General features: G+C 42.4%; 1 protein-coding gene across 4 annotated transcripts; it reads right to left on the reverse strand.

Moving 5' to 3' along the window:
* Positions 1-769: 769 nt before the first annotated feature.
* Positions 770-7,919, reverse strand: elavl3 (ELAV like neuron-specific RNA binding protein 3; the record flags this gene model as incomplete). 4 transcript variants are annotated; one of them, XM_080447375.1, is made up of 6 exons in its annotated part: positions 7,160-7,919; positions 6,954-7,057; positions 3,992-4,145; positions 3,275-3,500; positions 1,870-1,908; positions 770-1,097 (listed from the first exon to the last, which is right to left on the reverse strand). In XM_080447375.1, exons 1-6 carry the CDS (start codon positions 7,362-7,364, stop codon positions 770-772), a joined length of 1,056 nt encoding a protein of 351 aa, XP_080303501.1. In that variant the 5' UTR covers positions 7,365-7,919. The 4 variants fall into 4 exon arrangements, with proteins under 4 accessions (XP_080303501.1, XP_080303504.1, XP_080303503.1 ...); XM_080447378.1 differs by having other exon boundaries at positions 770-1,118; XM_080447377.1 differs by lacking the exon at positions 1,870-1,908.
* Positions 7,920-14,107: the final 6,188 nt, after the last annotated feature.

Raw genomic sequence — 14,107 nt, forward strand, 5'->3', positions numbered from 1 at the left:
GCAGTCAGGAAACAGTAGTCAAAGTTTCTAGAAAATGCTTACATACTCGGCTATTATAACCACCTTAAATATTGAATATATAGTTATATTTTAATATACGTATATAAGAGAACACTGTTTTTTAATTAATTTTTCTTTGATCTAAAAAAATCACTGATTCAAAATGCCCAAGTGTAAAAAAGTGACTACATCCTCTCCAGCAAGATAACGGGGAGAGATGGTAGGGTAAGTGTTTGGGTAAATTGCACATATTCGTTCATTTAGATTTTTGATCATTTTGTTCAGCAGTTTGTCATTATTTGCCTGAATTCAATCAAAGCACTCGGCACACATTCTCTGTCACATTCGTTAGACTGTCTCCCTCGCTTCGGTCTCTCACCCCTGCCTCCGAAAAACCAACTACGTATAGCCCTACTAATTCAATCCAGGCAAATGTAGGGAAAGACTAGCATGTTGTCTAAAGAGAAAAGAAAAACTCTACTAGTGTATTTTTTGTTTTTAAACTCTGACTTGTGGTATGTTTTTGCGTATGGATGTGTTTGATTGTGTTTGCGTGTATGTGTCCGTGTATGCGTCATGTGTACGTGATCGTATAATATGTCATGAATGTGTGTCAGAGAGAGTCAGTCCAGGCCCATGTAGAGTGTTGGCACAGGGAGCTCATATACTCTCCCTGCAGGGTGAAGTGCTGGCACCAGCAACTCCTCTCTCTCTCTCTCGCTCTCTCTCTCTCTCCCTCTCTCTCTCTCACACTCTCTCTTTCTCTCGCTCAGGCTTTGTGCTGCTTGCTGGTCTTGAAGGACACCTGCAGCACGCGGTCGCCCAGGCGATAGCCGTTGAGGCTAGCGATGGCCATGGCCGCCTCGTCGTAGTTGGTCATGGTGACGAAGCCAAAGCCCTTACATTTGTTGGTGGTGAAGTCACGGATGACCTTGACGTTGGTGACGGCCCCGAAGGGCCCAAAGAGCTGCCACAGGACGCTCTCGTCCGCCTCGGGGGACAGGTTGTAGACAAAGATGCACCAGCCGGCTCCGGTGGGACCGGTGAGGTTGACGCCCGCCAGGCTGGTCATGCTGTCGATGGTGATGGGCGAGAATCTGGGAAGGAGAGAAGGAGAACTACGATGGGTGTCATTCTGAAGTTCCACGCAGCATTCACCACTCTATACTGTCTGTTAGAACCCATAAAGCTTTCTGGAGTTGGGTATGGAGTCTCCATCCCCAAGTAGATAGATATACGTGTGGGCGCCACAGTGGCTCCAAACTACCTGCTTTCACCCGAAATGACACACCGAACGCCCACATATACACACATACTGCATATTTTAGTCATAATTCTCTGCTGACCAAAAGCCTCTGCAAGAATCAGACACATCACAATGTTCAACGGAAAAAAGTCACAATATCGAACAAAAACACAGAAACCTAGAGAGGGGGATGAAAAGCAAATTGGAATCAAATCATACAGAAAAAACTGGCGCAAACAGAGGAGACGCAAACGGAATCTGGTATGTCCATGCTGGTGGGAAAAGAAATTAGACATTAAAGCAACTGAAATTGACAATGTTAGTTCATAAAGGAAATACATAGAAATCAGTTCAATTAATCAAAACAAAAGAACGAAAAAAGGTTAAAACAAAGCCATGCCAGAATACCCTGCTGTTAGAAGCCTACAACAGTAGTTTGTACGTTTGGCTTGTTTACTGTATGTGATTGGGCACCGGGCAATGTGAACAAGGAAATGTCTTAATTTTTAGATGATGAAGTCAGCAGGTTGTATTCCGGGCGCTTTGTTTGAGGGTTGTTTTTTGTTTTTGTTTTTGTTTTGTTTCGGCGTGGATGCTTTTGAAAGAACACCTTTGTAAATTACCTCTTGACTCCGTAGCTGGCGTTTAGTAAATTGTCGAGTCTGCAACGCAAGAGGGAGAATGAAGGGGATGGAGAAGTTAGTAGTGAGATCTACAAGGAAGGGAGGGCTTTTCAGTTCAACATGCAGCTGCTTCACCTGCTGGCCTCCAGAGGGCAGCCTTCACTGCAAACAGCACCAAATCAGCCAATCACAAAGTGATGGTGCAGCAATCCCCAATAGTGGATAGATTTCCACTTTAATGTAAGAAAATCTACTTTATCTGTGTCCTTTGTTGTGGTCATGCACATATCTTTAGCTGCTGCTGCTAATATGTGGTTAATATAGAATCTCCCTCCTTAATGATGTTACAATCTGTGATAACCTGTTATCATTTTGTCAGTATACAGTCAAAACTGTGCCGTCTTAAGCCCCTTATTTACAACCACAAGTCAGCTAGCATGATATATTTGATATTAGACACATATTTGAATCTCAATTTAAAACCAGTTTAAATTGAGCAGTGTAGATGTGATCACATCCTGGTGTATAATTAATATACTGCACATGTACATCTACTCTCAGAGTTTAAAGGGTCAGTATAATTCTTTTTAAACCAAGATTTGTGGCACTTTAGTTTTTATTAGGGTTGGCAAAATGTGGTCTCTTACATTGGTTTTGTGCCGTTATTTGAATCTGGTCCCTTTCCAAATGGAGGGATGATACTGCAATTTAAAAGAAAAAGTGAGAGGGAAAAAGATACAGTAAGTGCCACAGAGCTCACTCTATCACTGTAAAAAGAAATGTCATGAACTTTTCTAATGTCTTTGAGACAACTCAATCGGTTGCTTTGACTTACATTCCATAGTTTTGGCTTCATAAATGCTTCATTGTGAAGAAATAACACAGTTTATAATGTATTCACTTAACTAAACCAGTGACAGATGAAATTGAAGTTATTTCAGATGGTACACAGTGACTTTCTTTTTTAGTTACCGTACTACAAAATCATCCCCCATGCTGTGAAACCTTCTAGTCCATAATTTGACTTCTTTCTGTGCAAATGAAGATTTCTCATCTGAAGCAACTTTCAAAATATTACATTTAAATATGTAACTGTAGAGCAAACTGTTGTTCACACAAGTAATATCAAAACAGTATATTTAATTAGTATAAGTCATATTATTTGCATAATATCTTCCTTCTCACATGCATTTGTTGTTACAACTTCTAAAAACAAATCATTGAATCGATGGCATGGTGGTTTTGATTCACATTAGCAGACTGGCTTGGCTTCGAAGACCCAGCACAGAAGAATTACATTTGATTACATGCTTCGACAACATCTATTCTTTACAGTGCAGTTCTTGTATTGGAGGATGGGCTGGCATTGACATGGTTGTAATGCTTGGTGTGGGAGCGGCAGTACCTGAAACGTTGAGTCTGGTGGTGCAGAGGGCCTGTGTATCGGCGGGCAGCCGTCTGGTACAGTTGGGTCAATAAGGCCTGTCCTGTCTTCTGGCTGGGATTGTTGGCGAACTTGACAGTGATGGGTTCTGCAGCACCCAGGGGTTTCTGCCCGTTCAGACCCTTGATGGCTTCCTCCGCCTCGTTTCGCTTGTCAAACCGGATGAAGCCCACTCCTCGCGATACGCCTGCTCCGGTTTCAGAAAACAGGCCAATGTTAGTACCTGGGGTGGTTGGGATGGTAAGACTGAACTGACTCACTGGCTAGTCACATGGTCATGCATGGCCAGGGCTAACTGTAATGCCCCCAGTGAAACAGGCAGTAGTGCAGGGGTAGGCAACCTTTTCGGGCACATGGTCACTTAGCCATTTTTTTAAGGCTGGCCAGCCTGGCCTGCATGATCAGCCAGGCAGACAGTGAAAACACCTTAATAATTCATCATAAAGCTGTTAATTAGAATTAGAATACAAAAGTCAATAATAAAAAATAAAAAAACTAACAAAGAAGGAGTCAATAATTTAATATGAATGACAAACAGTAAGATCCATTTTAACTTTCTGGGGAGATTTTTTCTTTGCACATTAAACAATAATAATCTCATCCCCTGGTAGATCAAAAAGAGGAGGCTGCCCACCCCTGCAGTAGAGTCACACCATGTAAGCTAGCTAAAGGCTGTACCTGTGACTTGGTCCACGAGGATTCGGGATGTGATGATGCGACCGTACTGGGAGAACAGCTGTTCCATGTCTTTCTGGCTCATGGTCTTGGGGAGACCACTCACATAAAGGTTGGCATCACGAATGGAAGCCGAGCTTGGCCGGGCGTACGATACCTACACAGCACAGCAAGGAATCAGACACATTCTGTACCAGCTCTTTTCAGTTTGATTCCATCTGGAGACCTGTGTGTGTGTGTGTGTGTGTGTGTGTGTGTGTGTGTGTGTGTGTGTGTGTGTGTGTGTGTGTGTGTGTGTGTGTGTGTGTGTGTGTGTGTGTGTGTGTATATATATTTACACACACACACACACACACACACACACACACACACACACACACACACACACACACACACACACACACACACACACACACACACACACACACACACACACACTGTATACATAAATACAGTATATGTATATGAAGAAGGGGATTGCATTTTTCTTTTCTTTTGCAATTGTATTCCTGGGCATAATAACATTTTTTATATAGCACTCAACAAAGTTCCAACGTGCCTTATTGAAGACAGGACAGTAGAGAGACAGGAAAGCAACGCAGGTCCCCCACCCAGAATCAAACAGGGACCATTGCGCTCTAACCATTAAATTTCATGGTAGCCCCCCAGGAGTTGCTTATTAATCACATTTTATTTTTACACTTAACCTTTCCGGTGTATCCTACGCTTGTCTTGTCCGCAGAAAAATAATCTCCCTGATTCATTTTTTTCCCCCTCAGCCAACGGAAACTAAAGTGTTCTGCAGTGTCTTTGAGCTCTCACCCACTCTGTCACAGACAATCAGACGCCTACAGATCCACTTTCCCCCACGTCGATGATACATTTACATTTACATGTACAACCAACATCAGCGCCATTACTAGCTGGTTCATTAGTGCAATGTTGTTTTCTGGTGCCACTGTGTCTCTGCTTTGTGATTTATTGTTGGTGTCTGCCTACTTTTGAGTACATTTTAGTGTTCTAGAGAGAGGATATGGTGCGAGTGTGATTGCTTGTGAATCCATGCATATTCATGTGTGTGTGTGAATGGGAGCGAGTGAGCATGTGTATGATAGATAGTGTGACTCTGAGCATTGTTGGGAGTGTTGTGTTTGTGTCTGACGGAGGAAGAGAGTGTGAGTGTTGTCTGAGATAGGCTGATCTGCCCCCCCCCCTCACCACCACCACCACCACCACCCCTCCCGTGCCTCCTGCCTTTGTCTCCGACCTCTAGGGGAGAACAGCTCCACTGGCAACCAGCAAACAATGTAAATACATCACAAGACAGGCAGGGTCCTTGACAACAACTCATAAAAACACACTCGGCTCGCTCATTTTATAAACACCACCTGACTCGAATGCACTGGACCGTAGATATGGCAGGGATGATGCCAAAGTGTGCCAAAATTCAAATCATTCTGATACATCAAGTATACAGTGACACATAATATTTTAACCACTTAAAACCCTACACTCAGTTGACTGGAGTCCCACAGGGCTCTACACTAGGCCTCCAGCTTTTTTTCCCTCTCTACAGGCACCAAATATCTTTGCTACACATTGTGAGCTTGTAGATTTGCTATTTTTGCTGGATGTTAGTCCCAGAATAGCGGCGCTAGGGTTCATGTGGTTTAAGTCTCACATGGGCCGTTGTGATATAAACATGAAGAGACAGCATATTACTTATTAAACAAACAATGCGTCGCTGGGTTCAGTACTGAGCACCAGAGTGTGTGCATTGTGCGCACAGACAGACTGTGCATCAGAGGGAGGGTTGTGTGGTGCAGTGATTAGGGTGTTCTGGTAGGAGTCGGGGGAGTTGCTGCATTCGGGGAGCAGAGACTGCCCTATAATTAACCCTCTCCCTGTCGCTCCCACAGTGCAGATGGTGCCTGCAGCCCATATGGCCTCTAATCCCGTCATTGGCATTCTGCTCCCCAAGCTACGCCCTCCGATGCCCCCCCCACCTCCCCCTACCCCTCGCCATTCTCTATTGAGGCTTCATGCGAAAAATCGGATATTTGCTTTGTCATAATCTACAAAATGTCTGCAAAGATCACGTAGGACTAGGGGTAACATTTTCAACTGTGGCTGTTTGTGCTTTAGTGAAGAATTAATTGTGGAGCAAATGGTGTAATAACAGACACACTAAGCCTGATTAATTAATATAATTGCCAATATAGCATAAGTGCTACCACCGATACTTTAGAATAATCATATTGAATATTTATTTTATCCATAAATATATAAGCTACAGTACATCAATTCATTTTGACTATTCCCAAATACAGCTATAGACTTGCTGTATTTGTTTCTGTATAACATGTCAATTGCTTGTTGTATGATAAGCCATGAGTCAATAAGTTCCTTATCCATGGACAGCTGCTCCAGGATCTCCTGCTCTGGTCTTTCAGAGATTCGATTTCTCAATCCTGTGCTTTGTCACGATCTTTGATCCACTTTGATCAGGTGGGGGGAGGGGAGGCAGCAGTGTTTAATCTGCCCCACCCAGCCTTTACCCCTCATCTGATTTCGGGACAAAGACGGCCCCTAATTAGCCCAGATTGCAGGCAGATGGGGTAACCTGGACTGACCCGGCTGCCCCACAGTCAGGCTTCCTAATTACATTTCCATCACAATCACCTCTGCGTGCTGCCCGCCCCTTGCTTTCTGACCTCCACTCTCTCCTTCTCTTTCTTCCAATTCTGTTGCTTCCTTTGTTCCTGCCACTGCTCCCCTCGACCATGCGCCCCCCCCCACCCCCCTTCCCTCTGTCACGTCTGTCTCTGCCTCTTGCTACAGAATCCCCACTTCCTTTCTTTCGTCTTTCCACGCTGTGTTGAATCAGAGGATGAGTACGAGGGTGAGAGGATAGAGAGAAGTCAAGTATGTAGATGAAGGAGGGGGAGAGTAGAGGGCCTCTTACCTTGATTGTTTTGGTCTGAAGTTTTAGACCATTGAGTGTGTTGATGGCCTTATCTGCATCATTGGGATCCACATAGTTTACAAAGCCATAACCCAAACTTTGACCTGGAGACATAGGGATACATACTGTAAGAACATTAGTGTTTCTCTGTAACAATTCGTCATGACAACGCAGTGCAGTAAATGTGTATAAAATACGGCACGCACCTGTTATCTTGTCTCTAACTAGTTTGCAGGACTCGATCTCTCCGATGCTACCAAACAGACTTTTGAACTCCTCCTGGGTCATGTTCTGAGGCAGATAATTGACGATGAGATTGGTCTTGCTATCATCTGTGGCACCATTGGTGCTGATGACGGGGCCGTTGGGCAGACTGGTTCCGCTCGGACCGTTGGACACCTGGGTTTCCATGGTACTGATTATCTGCTGAGGAGAAGGGTGGAATTAGATCTCACTCACAAATAGACATTGGAAGTGGGAAATAGTGGGTTAGGTCGCAATGAAAATGTGCACGTGCTCTATTTAATAATGAGCTAATATATAATACGGGCACATGTACATAAATCACACATACGCACAGCCTCTCCCACTTTGTCATTGTCATGACAAGAAAAGGTCAGGAATCAGCGTTGCTTGCAGGGAATAGGAAACAGGGTCTGATTTGCCATACACGCAACACAGACAATTTCCCTGCCCCCATCTCCCCCTCTTTCCTCCTCACTCCCTGCCTCTGGTCCTGCAGATGTCACAGTCCCTTTTCCCTTTTTTTCCTGTCCCCTCCCCCAACTCTCTTCAGGGTCAAACGCCATCGCATCATTATACAGACTAAGGGATGATCGTAATGGTGGCGTATGGGGCCAGTGGGGGAGTTCTGTTACAGACAAGGCAGCATAACATCAATCAGGTTTATTCATAAATAAGGAATATGACTTTGGAATAAAATCATTTGGGATTACTTTTGGGATGCTCAGCTAGTTTTGTTTGGTTTCCTTTACTTTTCTCGCAAGTGAGTTTGAGTGTGGGCTAGTGCGCAATGGCAGTGTGTTTTATGCGTTGCCTTGGTGTACACCATGTTGCTTCATTCGATCCACTGGGGATTCTCAAGGAACGTCTGTGTGCAGCGGCAGAAACAAAACTTCCTGCTCTACTTTTCTTCCCTGTTTCCAGACCTCTCATTCAACACCCAGTTCTCTGTCCCTCTATGACTTCTTTCATTGTAAGCCTTGATATCATTGCCGACACTGGACAGTCTGTATGGCTGCTCAATGTGATGAAATTGTGAATTACCCCGCTAAACTTAAAACATGTTGTTTTATTTGTTGCATTAATTTCACCTCCACGCCACCATTATAGATTTGATCATCCATCATCCATTTACCTTCAAACGAAGTAGAGTGTATTATTGAATTCAAGGACAAACCTCCCCATACAAGAATCATTTAACCATACGATAACCAACACAAATATTAATTAATGAGAGAAGATAACACTTAAACCTCAAAACAAGTTATAAAAAATTATATCTCCAGCATGTTGATGTGAAAGTCCTTAGTCCAATGAGCAATATGGACAAAGTGCCTGATTGAAGTTTAGTTTTTAGTGTTTAGTTGTATACTATTTTCAAGGTTGAACATCAAATGTTTAAGAATAAGTCGATGTAATTGCATTTATGGATTCATCTAAATGTATCTACTTTCACAGTGTTATAGCTGTTTTTATTTATTGTATTTTACCTGTCAAAATGTTGACTGACTGAATGTATGCAATTTTTCATAATGTGGATAAGATAATTTTGTCTTTGAAACAAAATGCTAGTTTCTTTTTTTATATCCATGTAACAGATACAATATATAGATAATCAACTAAACAGCGAGGACGGGGGGTGTATTTGTAAGCCTGCAGAAGCCACTGAACTCAGGCCCAGTTTGGAGGAAGGTGCCTTGAGCGAGGAAAAGAAGGAGACTGACTCACCGATGCAGGGGCGAGTACCTGTAAAGGTGAGCCAGTTGTGGTAAGCCTTGTGGTATTTTGCATAGTTAACACAGTGTCTAAAAACACAACAGTATTACATGCACTGTGCCGTGTATTACTCATAGTGTCGTCCAAAGGTGAATTATTATGCTGGTTTCTAGAAAATGAGTTGTGGCTGCTGTCTCACAGCTGGTTGTGTCTGTCAGTGGGGCTAAATGAATCTCCCATAAATCTCATGGGGTCTCAAAAGGTAGACCAAAGTATCTTTAGTCCAGGGACTTAATTAAACCGTCTTCTATAGAAGAATTATTTAAGATTTTCTGTTATGAAGGAAGCACTGAGTTGAATGGCACCTAGACATCATTAAAGGGTGTCTACACCCACAGTGAATATAGTCCTTTTTAGTATGTGTTTTTGGAGGTATTCCCTCCAGCTATAAATTACCACAGACAAACAAACAATGCAGAGAGAACACCGAAAATACACTTCTACATTTGGTTCAGGTCCATCACATCTACAGGAGTTTAGCTTCCTCTTATTGGTGCACTAGTCCCTTTTGTTGTAACCATCGGACTATATTTTCCATCTCCAGTGTGATCACATAGCCTTAAAAGCATGTGTTGCTTTGAAGCTATTCTCAAATCCCTGTGTGGATTGCAGGGCTCTAACCTGCCTTCTCGCTTTGAGCATGACCTCCACTCAAGTTGTCCAGGTAACACCTCCTCTAATGCCTGAATGAGCGCCGTGTCCTTGTGTGTTGGAGAGCGTGCACACATACGCGTGCACGTATGTGTGTGTGTGTGTGTGTGTGTGTGTGTGTGTGTGTGTGTGTGTATGTATATATGTGTGAATCAGGGGGTTATCTTTAAGTCAAATTAATGTTGACATGGGGAGAACGTCACACAGAGAAAAGAAGTGGAACAGTGTGAAAAATGACAAAAACTGCTAAAAATAAAACGCTTTAAGCTAAAACCTGTGCACAAAGGCACTGACTAGTAGAACGGCGATTAATCATATGAATATGATGGTGAATAGCTCACATGCTTGCTTATCTGTGTGCAACGGTATTCATACAGTATATGCAGGTGTCTCTGTACTAATTGGTATGATTAATACATATAGAAAAACAAATGACATTTGTATATATAATGATATCATTGTTCTCATACAGAAATCTCTTATCTCCATATTCTAACTTTTTATGGGTTCTTTTTGTAATTTAATGCCTTACTTCGTCATACTACAGCGTCACACAAAAGTAGCAAAAATAGCAGATCTACACGCTCAAAACACCTCACGATGTGACACGCTTTGAGCATGTAGACCTGCTTTTTTTTTTGCCATTTTTAAATTGGAATCCTGAAAAGTAACAGTTTTGGACATATGAGGTTTCCATCCGACAGCAACGATATGCAATATTAGCTCAGTACTTTGTGCTGTAAAAATTAGCTATTTTCAATGTGTCCCTAATATGACAACTCCACATTAGAACAAATGTGACTCAAACTTAAATAAACCTCAGCATGACAAACCACTATATCCTCAGAGCACAGTGTAGACGTTATATAATTCACAGAGCCAGTTGAGGGGAGCCCGGCTACACAGATTGACTGACACTAACTGCATTTAAAATTCAGATTATCATGTAGAAAAAGAGAGGACTGGTGGGTGTTGTTGAAGTTTCTTGACACAGAATTTAAAGAAAATTGTACTGTTACATCCGATCCATCTTACAAACTAATCATAAATACCGTAAACTCCAATGGATACAGCTTGACAGTTGTATGTTAGGATTAAGAGATGATTACTAAGGGTTGTTGTGCTGTGAGAAATCTCAAAACAGGCTGAAACGCCAGCCTGTACAAGTCATTACAGATTTACTCTCACTTTATACACAGGCACTGGATGCAGCCACATTAGACACTAAAACCCCCGGAGAGAACACATAAATTGCCAACTTAAAATTCTTGACAGATTCAGGTAGTTGGGCCAACCATTTTGTCCAACTGTGCTTTTTCTATTTCGGGGGTCTGAGAGATCTCCCTCAATATTTAATGTATTGCATCAGCATCATCGCCTACACATGGGCCCAGACTTTGCACGCCAACGAGAGCGCTGCCTGCTCTTTCCAAATGCATGAACCCAGACTCGCACGCAAACAAGAGCCTGCCTCCTCTGCCAAGCACACATACTGTACCACCTACACTGTACACTTTTCAATTACAAAACAGAACCGTTACATGACTGCACAGCAGAATCCTGAGTGTTAATGTAACTCTGAGAGTGTAAAAATGGACCCAGTACATTTTTACGCTGTGTAAATGTAAATGTAGTTAGTCGTATCTGAACTCAGTGCATAGAGCACTGTCGAGTAAGTACAAACAACCCTTAATTTTACCTTACGTAGTAAAATTATCAGTGTTCATTTTTCCATCTCTAACCAAATGTAACCATGTTACATTTGTACACTCTCAGAGTGAAATACTGAAGATTTGTACTGTGAAATTAGGTATTTGAGAAACACACTGAGAGATGGCGATCAATGACTATCAATACCAGGACAGAAAAGAGTGCTTTGGGATTTGGGGGTTTTGTGTAATTTTCGGGATCATGATCCAGAGATCATGCAATCTAGCTGCACCCAAGTAAACAAATTGCATTGATAATCTTATTTATTGTGAGCTTTGGTGATTGTAAATTATATCATTTTACAAGGAGGATTAAATTTTTCAACGTGTGTGTGTGTGTGTGTGTGTGTGTGTGTGTGTGTGTGTGTGTGTGTGTGTGTGTGTGTGTGTGTGTGTGTGTGTGTGTGTGTGTGTGTGTGTGTGTGTGTGTGTGTGTGTGTGTCTCGCTGCACCTCTCTCTGTGCTCTCTCCCAGACAGACAGACACACACACACACACACACACACACACACACACACACACACACACACACACACACACACACACACACACACACACACACACACACACACACCACACACACACACACTCTTCAGTCATACAGTATATCAGAACATAATTTCATTACAATTATTTGTAGGCTACTCTACGTTATTTTCTAGGAGGCATGAATGATATTTGAATGCTAGTCTGAAATGTAAATGGGCCTTCTAAATAACACAGATTACGGGATTATCCTAAACAAAGGGCATTAGCCACACTCCCTGCAGCTTAAAGGATCATGGTGGCAGGCAGCTGTAAAACAACAGGAGTCACAGCTCGTGTCACTGTCACTGTCACTGTGTCTTTGCTTTATATGTTCAGGTTCTGTAGGAAAAAATATTTCTGTTTTCTCCATTGATTAGATCAGTGGTTCTCAACCAGTGGTCTGGGGACCACCGGTGGTCCGGTGACCACCAGTGGTCCTTGAGCGTGTTCCAGGTGCTCCCCAGCTAAATGATGGAGAGTTGGTAACCAAATGGACCCATATAGATCTTTAACCCTTGAGACTGTAAAATGAAACCAAATGGACCCTTATGGGTCCATTTGGTTTCATTTTACACTCTCAATAGTTAGATTATTGTTAAACATCTGCATTACTGAATTGTTATTTTAATCAACGTTTTCCTGTTTTTAGCTCTCCTATGGCACCACATCAATATAGCATGGAATTGTGGACAAAATCCAACGACAACAAAATATTCTATGTCTTGGGGTCTGAGAGGCCAAATCTCATCGAATGGTGGTTCCGTGGCTCAAAGGCCGAATAAATAATGGACTTTGACATGAAAAGGGTTGAAAACCACTGGATCAGATCAAAGCAGACAGCGTCAGAGACGAGGGAGAGAATGCCTGCTAGTTGTAGTAGTAGACTACATGCGGGGCGCTATCCAGCGTGCTGAAAAAAAGGGAGTGGCTTTCGGGGCTATTTTGTACGAGAGCAGAAAGACCCGTGCAATCTCAACACCGTCGAGACGTTTTTTTTTTGTTCAACTTTATCACGTCTGAACGCGCGTTAGAAACATGATTTAATTGCTCAGCGTGTTAATTAATAAATGGTTATTTAGCCTACATCCCTAATAATAATAATAATAATAATCCTACTTCTCTTACTGGAAACGAGATGTATAGCCTAGTCTAGGCTCTGCGGGTATTCATAGACCGAAGCGCCTTTTTGCTGAATAAACGTATTGAAACAGCCAAACAAAAGAGCCACCCGTTCCTCCTCTTCTGTCGCGCACAGACTATGGCAGCACTATGAATATTAATGTCAACAGTGGCGCTTTGTGTCGCGGCCAGGGGCTGCAGGACAGGACGCTCCGGGAACAATGAATGGTACAGTTGCCAGCTCTGATTCCCCTGAGAAAGTCAAAAAGCCCCAAAAAATACAATTCTAAAGGGGTAATTATTCCCACTATTTTATTAAAATGACTGGCCTAAATTGTTAATTTGATTATCAACATCGTTAGCCTAAAAGGTCAGAAATTAACTGTGGTCTCTGCGATTGCACTAGTAGGCCTGCATGCATGCTTCTCTCTGCTTTTATGAGCTTTAGGCCTACAAAACACCACTAATTACAGACTTACATAACAACATTGTATATAGGCTATGCCTAATAGCCTATTTGTTAGACAGTCTAGCTTTGTCTGCAGTGTAGGCCTACCCAATACCATACCAGGCTACAAAATAAAACCTATAGGCTACACGATCCATTGAATATGCATAAGGCATGGGCCATAAAATATCGGCTATATACACTTTTTAACAATCACTCAAAATGATTGATTCCATATGAGGATCGGCCTACCAAACGTGTTTTTTGAGTCGTTTACATTGATGGCATGTGTGTGCTGTCCTTGTCCTTGGATTGTGTAAGTGCCTCAGAAAGGTTATCTGACTCAACGGTTTTATTTGTTGGCACTGCGGTACAGACACGCTCATGGAGGACTGCGGACCATGTGGACAGAGATATGCCCGTCTGAGTGACACTCTCGGCCTGCAAGCAAGCAAGCAAGGTGCGACAAAAGAACACAATAGGCCTTAGAATATGACAACTAAGACATTTAGGCTGATGGAATGCCTCAATGCCTTCCCAGTGTCGAAGCACTAGCCTATATGAATATAGTTTTATGGCCCTCTGAAAATAACCATATGATGTTTTTAAATTCTGTTCTGTTCTATTCTGTTTAAATTGAATAGAATTGACTACAACATGAATGTGTATATTCTCTTAAT

This window comes from Gymnoscopelus braueri (genome assembly GCF_963280865.1).
Source record: "Gymnoscopelus braueri genome assembly, chromosome: 13".
Classification (NCBI taxonomy): Eukaryota; Metazoa; Chordata; class Actinopteri; order Myctophiformes; family Myctophidae; genus Gymnoscopelus; species Gymnoscopelus braueri.